At 53.0% G+C, this 8,492-nt stretch overlaps 1 protein-coding gene across 3 annotated transcripts in view; it reads left to right on the forward strand.

The window, feature by feature from the left end:
* The window catches only part of DNAH3 (dynein axonemal heavy chain 3), a 115,262-nt gene that overhangs the window by 5,804 nt on the left and 100,966 nt on the right, over positions 1-8,492 (forward strand). For all 3 annotated transcript variants that reach the window (XM_016155487.2, XM_016155485.2, XM_016155488.2), the window contains 5 exons: positions 2,055-2,159; positions 2,636-2,858; positions 5,815-5,887; positions 6,258-6,432; positions 7,275-7,464. In XM_016155487.2, the coding sequence (XP_016010973.2) occupies positions 2,055-2,159; positions 2,636-2,858; positions 5,815-5,887; positions 6,258-6,432; positions 7,275-7,464 (766 nt within the window). The remainder of the gene's footprint in view (positions 1-2,054; positions 2,160-2,635; positions 2,859-5,814; positions 5,888-6,257; positions 6,433-7,274; positions 7,465-8,492) is intronic.

Here is an 8,492-nt window from a genome sequence, read left to right on the forward strand (position 1 = left end):
ACCTTGGATGACCATCTCGTATGGAGGGACGTAAATAAAATTCAGTCAGGCTCAAACCCAAGCAGGCAATCAGTGGGCTCCACTGAGAAGCCCAAGATGGATCCAGGGGTCCAGCCGATGTCATTGGGAGTGTGTCTTTCTCCTCCTGGTGGCTCTGCTTTCTTCTACGTTGGCTTCATTCCAAGGAAGGCTTTTTCCCACATCAAGGCAAAGATGGCTGTGGCGAGTGCCTCTTTCTCTAGCGAAAGTGTGAGGAAGGACCCTGAACAGCCCAACTTGGGTCACACGTCTGTCTCTTATTGAACCAATCGCTGTGTCTAGGCAGATGGAGCATTCTGATTGGCCAGACCTGTGTCACATGCCCTACCCTGGGATGGTCCATCTGTACAACATGGACTGAAATTGGAGCAGAGCCAGCGAGGTTCAGTAGGGCTCTATTCTTCTTATGTTGGTAGGAAGGAGAACTTCCCAGGTGGGGTCCGAACTGAAATCAGGTTTACCCTGAATCATGAGCAGAAGCATGAATGCCAAGACCCCTACCGAATGATGTTAGCATCCCCCTCGACTGCAAAAAGCTCTTGTTGTAAATTACTCAAGATGTCTGAAATCCGCGAGTTTTGCTTGTCGCTCTTTCGATGACGATTTTTCTTTGAAACAAATTTAAAAGGTAGGCCAAGGGGAAGATTTCTGCTGAGCACAAAACCTTCTTCCTTGCAAAGACAAACTACAGACAGCCCTCACTTATCAATCAGTATCTGCTGTACATCTGGGGTCCCGAAGGAAGTCGTGAGTGACCTTGTACCCTGGCATGTACCGCCACCTGCATCTACCTTGGATGGTGTAGTACTTGCTGCGGACGGCCAGGGTCCTTTCCAGTTAATGCTGGGTGTTTTCGTAACAAGGCAGATCTGATATTAATTTCAGTAGTGAAAGAAGGGGCTCTTAAAGAGGATCATCAATTCTTAGATCTTTTAAATCGAGGTCAAGAGCGGAGAGACAGACTCAGCGATTTAAATCGACCAAGCAAGTTCTCTAAGCTGGAAAACAATAAGGTCCATGTGTCTCACACTCATCACGTTGAGGGGGGAGGGGTTGGTTGGTGCATCAGGGTGGCTAACATCTGACTCATTTACCCGCTGCCCTTCTACCCATCGCCAGTTACCCCATGTGGCAGAATTTGCCAACCAAAGTAAATCGGATTGATCCGATGCCTCATCCGACACAGGAGTGCAGTCCGAGGTCATAGCCCGAATGGTGTTAGCATCCTCCTTGATGGTGGGTGAAGAACCAGAGAGAGCCAAAGTCGTCCTCGAAAGTCCCTTGACCCATCTTTAACATGCGGTTCGGCAACGCCTCCCAGGAAGTTTGGCCCGGCAGTTTTGCTCAGGTGTGGGCACAAGTGGTAGTCTCTCCATCGCCATCCCCGGTGAAGTGGCCGTCCTGCATCTGGCGGCCGGGTGGGTCATCGGAGGGAAAGCACGCCGCGTCACTCAGCACCGCGTCGTGTCCGGTTCCGCTGGCCACGGGCTCAGCCCTGCTTCCCGAGCACGCGCTCGCTGAGGGGGGCGGACTCAGACACCCACACGTTCACACGATTTCCTCCTTTTCACAGGAAGTGCAGAGTCGCTCGCGCATGTGTGTTAAACACACATGAAATGCCAGTGCCACCGCACGAGCAAATTTCCGCTTGGACTTTTGTATACGTGAAGTGCGGGAGTCGCTTTTTTTTTTTTTTAAGTCGACCCCTTTAATTGCGACACAGGAGGAGCTGGGGGTATCCTCAGCATTCGGCTCATCTCAGGGTGTCTGGGCGTGTGGGGGGAAGTATCTGGATTTGCTCATAGAGGGATCGCCAAGGAAGAGAAGCTGGAGGAGAGACGGCTCGTTGAGTAACAAGATGAACCCTCCGCAGTCGACGGGGCCGAGAAAGAAGTTTTGCGGGCAGAACTCTGCGCCCAAAGCTGTTCCCGGGAGACCTCTCTGCTCCTCACCGGCCCACGGGCTTGGCAGTCCGCCCCAATCCCTGAAGAGCGGCTGTTCCCATTCCCCCACAGATCCCCAAAAGTGACTCGATACACCACATGAGCCACTCCCAGATGCGGCCGGAGCTGCCCCCTCTGCCGGCCTCTGCGAACGAGGAGCCATCTGAGCTCTATCAGGTATGTGTTCCTGGCCGCCGCGACTCTGCTGGGATCGTTGGGGGGGGGGGAGGGGGGCGCAGGAACAGTGGAGACTTGACAAGGGGGATGAGCGGCCCTGGTCGTTTCCGCCACCAGGAGGAGCGGCAGCGGCGAGGCAGAAAGAGCCGTGCCGCAGCACAGGGCCGAGTTAGAGCCTGGTGGCCATTGTCCCGCTGTGCTGTTTAAACTCTCCAGACTCCCGCAGCTTCGATTGTAACATGAGAGGCAGCCTTTCTACCTTAGAGCCCTGTCCGTGAGGGACAGAGGCCGTGGAAGCAAATTCCCTGAGCACGCAAACTTGCTCTTTCCTGAGAGGCGGCTATTGTCCTTGCCCTCAGAGGTCGCGCGCGCAGTGGTCACAGACGTGCACCCTGCGCCCGCTCGGGAAGCGTGTGCGCTGAGTGTGCGCGGGGGCCCCTCACCGCGCCCCTGTCCCCGCGCGTCTCCCCTCGCAGACCGTCATGTCGCACAGCTTTCACCCCCCGCTCATGCAACGCACGTCGTGGACCCTGGCCGCGCCCTTCAAAGAGCAGCAGCACCACCGCGGGCCCAGCGACTCCATCGCCAACAACTACTCCCTGACGGCCCAGGACCTGAAGCTGAAGGACCTGCTGAAGGTCTACCAGCCAGTCACCGTCAGCGTCCCCAGGGAGAGGCTCGTCCAGGGGCTGTCGTCAGGTAACCGCGGGGTGCGCCCCGCGAGCTCCACATGGGCTTTGGAGCGAGATCCTGGGGCCCGGCCCCGGCTCCCCCGACCATGGCTCGCCTCGGAGAGCCTCAGTCTCCTCATCCGTCTGTGACGGCTGACACCGCATTTCCCGTCCCGCAGACCCGATGGCGCCCCGCGCCAAGCACTGCTCCCTACACGCTCACGTCATCGATCGTTGTGTGACAAATCGCCCCCAAACTGCACGGTGCGAAACGACCGCCCCATGTTAGCTTACCTTTTCTCTGGGTCAGGACCCTGGACAGCGCTGACCTGGGCGGGCCTGGCTCAGGGTCTCTCACAGGCAAGCAGTCAAGGTGTCCGCCAAGGCCAAGGTCACTAGGGAAGGCTCCTCCTCCGGGCCCACTCCTGCCCGCCGGACACATCAGTTTCTGGCCGGGGCGGGGGGGGGGGCCTCTCCACGGGGCAGTTTGTGACATAACTTCTGGCTCCCCTCAGAGGGAGGGACGAGACCCAGCAAGACGGAAACTACGGTCTTCTTGGAACTTCATTTGGGAAGGGTCGTTTTATCACTTCTGCCATATTTTGTTTATTAGAAGCGGGTTGCTAGGCCAAGCCCACACTCAAGGGGATTTCTCAAGGGCAGGATGCCAGGAGGCGGGGGTCACCGGGCCCATCTTGGAAGCTGCTGGCCATGGTACTTCGTACGGATTAATCTATTTAACCCCTCGCCCTTCCAGGTTCGCATGTAATCTGCCTAAGGGTATTTAGTAATTTTTGTTAGATGCGTGTTAGAGCTTTTCAGTCTGCCCTCCGTATCAAACTCCTATTTCGAGTTTTTCTCAAACTTTATCTCAAACTTCTCCTACTTTATCATTTTTCTCTCTGCGCTGTACTTGGGTGAATTTTTCAATTGTTTCCTCCAATTCAGTCATTTGCTCTTCAGCTCTGTTCCGTCTTGAATGTATCATGTCTAATGAATGTTTTTTTTGTTTGTTTCAATGACAATATCTTTCATTTTCAGATTTTCTAATTGTTCCTGCTTAAAGGTGCCTCGCCCGCCTATTTCTCATTCTATTCTTATGGGCATATCCCTTTCTGCCTCACTTGGAGCATCTTAAACAATTATCTTGGAACAATATTGGTATTGCTGCATTTTTTTCCATTTGTAAACCTAATTCCCGGCGGTTGCGTTTATTGGCTATTCTTTTCAGTAGTGGCTTTCCTCATGCGTTCGTGTTTTTGGCTTGGAATCTCATGTTGAGAGCCTTTTCCTGTGTTGCTGCATGCGCCGTCCTCGTTTTGGGTTAAGGTGTGTAATTCCCACACAGTAAAAGGCACCGATCTTAAGTGTTCGGTTTGGCGAGTTTTGACCGTTCTTTGTACCGTGTAACCATCACTCGAATGAGAGCCGGGGCGTCTCTGACACTGCGGAAAGCTCCCATGTGCTCTTTTTCAGTCGGTTCTTCCCCCTACCCAAAGCCTTCCCACCCCGGAGTAGCCACTTTCCGAGTTCTGTTACCACTGGTTAGTTTTGCTCGGTCTCACATATAACCGTAATCATATTTACACTGGTTGTACTCTTTCGATCCTTCTTAATCTAGCTTTTTTTCCCCCCTTATGCCATCACCTGGCCTCTTAGGACCCCACGTAAGTACCAGGTCTTAGAGTGGTGGCTTGGTGATAATTAGAGATCCGTAGATCTGGTCTCTGAGTCAGTGTGGGTCTTGGCCAGTAATGATCGGTCTTTCTCTGCCATCTCTGGTCACCATGTGAGTGGAATCCTCCAAGTGATTTATCTGCATGACGGTGCTGATAAATCTTTATCCCGTCTTCACGGGTAGAGCAGGCTCGCTGTAGTCCTGGATTTACGCCGTGAGCCTGGCTCCAGCGCCCCCAGAAGCATGGTGTGCTCCTGGATCCTATCCCTTCCCTGGGAAGTGAACACCTCCTTCTGCCTGCCCTGGACCCAGAAGCCGGTGTCATGACTTTTATTTCATACTGTGTTTATTTCTGGTCCACATATAAGAGCATCTTGTTGAATGATGCAATGTTGTTGGTTTTTTAAAAAATTTTTAATGAGAATTTTGTTCATTGCTGTTATATTTGCAGTAGATTTAGGAGCTCAAAGTAGGAATTTGAAATATATTTTGAGTATTCAGTTCTCTTTGATTCTCTCAAAATGTCAATTTAATATTAGCACGTCTTTAACACTTCTCTACTGCTCGTTCATTTCCTTAGGCCAGAGGCCTAAGAAACAGCATCTAGTTAGAGCTTAATCATAGAGTTTTATATCATTTATTGAATTTACTTGTAAGTTGTTGTTTGTTTATTGCAAATAATATTGTTTCTCTATTTGCAATAATTATATTTATTGCAAATGATACCGGTTTTCCTATTTGTGATAAGCATATAACATTCCCTTTAAAATAAATATATTATGTGTAAAAGTGTGAGTCTGTTGAAAGAAAAGTCTGAAACACGAATAGCCCTGACGTTCAGAAAACCGCGTTCGGGGCTGGGAGTGAGCTGAGAAGGCAGTTACTAACACTCGCCGAACGGAGACGAGAGGGCTGTGGGAGGTTAGAGCTTTTTTCAGTCTGCCCTCCGCATCAAACTCCTATTGTGAGTTTTTCTCAAACTTTATCTCAAACTTCTCCTACTTTATCATTTTTCTCTCTGCGCTGTACTTGAGTGAATTTTTGAATTATATCTTCCGATTCGGTCATTTGCTCTTCAGTGAATCCTTGTTCCACAGCTGGGGAAGCCGAGGCCTGGGGTGATTAGGTCACTTGCTCAGGGCTACCCTGGCAGTCGGTGGTACAGGCGGGACTGGAGCCTGCGTCTCCCGCCTCACCCCGCCGCAGCAAGCCCACGGCCTTAACGTGCTCCTGAGAGACGCCCTGCGGATGGAGGGCGGCCCGAGGCCACTGCCCATCACTGAGGTCTGTCTCTCCACGATTCTAGCAACGAAAAGCTCAGCTGAACCCAACAAGAAGAAAATGAAGTTCTCTCCCAGAGGCAAAGAGGATCTCCCCGGGTAAGGTGCCGCTGTGGGGACAGGGGATTTCAGGACACGGGGCTGACCCAAAGAGGGCTGTGGTCTCGCTGGGGGCCTGCCCTGCCTCTTGGCTTCAGAGCATTCCCAGATGCCCAGTAACCACTGGAGTTTTTCCTCGAATCCCCTGAATCCTAAAAACTTTTAGGCTCTAAATAAAAATAAGCTAACCAGCTAAGCGAAACCGACGCTAATGTACTTATGAGGTGTTCCGTGGTTAGAGGTCGGCAGTGAAGTCCACAAACACCCCGCTGCTAGGCGACACGGAGGAGAGGGGCCGGTAGGAGGAAGTAGGCCTGAGCCCACGGCACCTCTGCATGGAGCCCAGGGCTGAGCCGTGTCATCTTCTCAGAGCCAGGCTGGTCTGCAACAGCTCGGTGTCCTGCTTCCTGAAGAAAGAGGCGATGGCCCCTCAGACCGCCGCAGGAAGCAGACCGATGAGTCCCGAAGAACAGATTCGTGTGATGTTACAGGAGGAGATGGAAATTGAAAGCAAAGAACCCAAGCCGTCCAAATCAGACTTGGAGGTACGGTCTCGCTGCTTCCTTTCCCTCCGTTCGCTCTTGGCCTCTCAGGGATTCTGAACAGCAGCGTCACCAACGCCCGGAGTGAGTGAACGTGTGTGTGCGCGCGTGTGTGTGCGTGTGAATTCTCTGTTCTCAGTCGGTCTTAGGAATCAATGCCTTTCCGTCCTCTTAGAATATCAGTCGCAAAATGGTGATGACCTGCAGGCTAGGGTTGCCAGATTTGGAAAATCAAAAATGAAACAGAAAAACAGGACACCCAGTTGAATTTGAAAAAATGAATAATTTTCGAGTATAAGTGTGTCTCAGCATGTCCTGTATTTTATCTGGCAACCCTACTAGAAACTGAATTTGGCCTATAGATATGTTCGGAAAATAAAGCAAATCTCACAGAAGCTAAATTTCTAACCTCTCTTGAAAAAATTAAGATATTTGAAGCTGAGAAGTAGCTGCCTCCTTTAGACGAGAAATACATTCTCCAGTATGTCTGTCTCCTCCATTCCTTATTATTTTCTCATCGAAAGCTCATCTGATTATGTGGCCTCGTCCCTGGCCCCAGTACCCACTCCTCCGCTCCTGTCTCCATCTGACAAGTCCTCCCTTTTACCCCGCCGAAATCTCGCTGGCTTTGGTCGAACCCTCCAGAGTCTTGGGGAAAACGTGCCAGTGATCTTAGGGCGCTGAGGGTGAAGTCACAGGCCCAGAAGGCGTGATCGCGGCGCATGATGGGAGGGAGAGAGTGGGCGCTGAGCGAACGGGGCCCCGTGGCAACTGAGGGCGGGTCGCAGGTGGGACACCGTCCGCCGGTCATGACCTCTTTCTTCCCGCTGGTTTGTTTATGGAAGAGATACTATTACTACCTGACCCATGGAATCCGAAAAGATATGATCGCCCCGGAGGACAGCGAGGTGATGGTTCGGGTCTCGAAGCTGATTTCGAACGCGCTGCTGATAAACCCCTCGCTGGAGCCCCTGGTGACCGTCCTCTTGGAGGAGAAGGAGAACGACTATTACAACAGCCTCAAGAAGAGCATCGGTGAGGCTCGGCGGAAACGGGAGGGCGCGGGCCCCATGTGGAGGGCACCGTTTTTCCTCCACCTGGTTCCTCTGAAAATGCCGAAGACATCATTTAACTTTTTAATTAAACGGCCCCCTCCTCCCCGACCATCGGTCGTGTCTGCAAACGACACCTCCACTTTAATCTGCATCCACAAACCCGGGGGCCTGGTTAAAATGCCGTTGCCAATGCGGCAGGTCTGGGGCGGCCCCGGACTCTGCACATTAACAGGCTCCCCGGTGAGGCAGCAGACCTGCTCACCTGCAGGCAGCACCGTGAGTAGCAAGGGCCCGCTCGAAGTCGAAAACCTCGCTCAACTCCCGCCTCTTCTCTCAAGTGTTTTTGTCCCTCTGCGACCCTCAGCGGTCCCCGCGTCCCCTGCATTTACCGCCCTTCTCGCCTCTGCTTTGGACTCATCCGGCTTTGGCTCTCTGTGCCACCGTCCCTCTGCCGGTGTTTGAGACGGGCTTTGTCCTTGCGTTTCTCATGGGTCTCAGCTTCCTCACTGGACTGTTAAGCCTTCGGTGGTAAAGGACGCCTGACTGAGCCTCACGCCCCTCTGTCCTTGGCCCCGTGTCCGGTGCTCACCGTGGGTCCCTGGGAACTGTCAGACGATCGTGAGTCACGTGAGAAACACGTCAAGGGAGGACCGTGGTCGTTTCAGTTCCCTGGGACCTTCCCGTCGCATCCGGACAGCAGCGATCTTTACCGGCTTGTCTAGGTATTTTTAGTTTCCTAATTGACTTCCTAACGGCCCCAGCGTGACGGCTCCGTGTCCACGGACGGGTAGAACCAGACAGGAGAAGACGGACACACAGAGCCCTTCGCACCCCAGCCCGACCTGCTTCTGCAGCCTCGTTGCTTTGCGCTCTCCCGGCCTCGCCCGACGCTTCTGCCGCAGGAAGCCTCGGCAGCCCGAGCGCAGCGTGCGGCAGTCACGGGACCGGCTCCATCACGTCCCGCTTCTCCCGCCCCGACGATCCCCCCCCTCCCACCCCCCGGAATCT

Source organism: Rousettus aegyptiacus, unplaced genomic scaffold, assembly GCF_014176215.1.
Source record: "Rousettus aegyptiacus isolate mRouAeg1 unplaced genomic scaffold, mRouAeg1.p scaffold_m13_p_8, whole genome shotgun sequence".
Taxonomy (NCBI): Eukaryota; Metazoa; Chordata; class Mammalia; order Chiroptera; family Pteropodidae; genus Rousettus; species Rousettus aegyptiacus.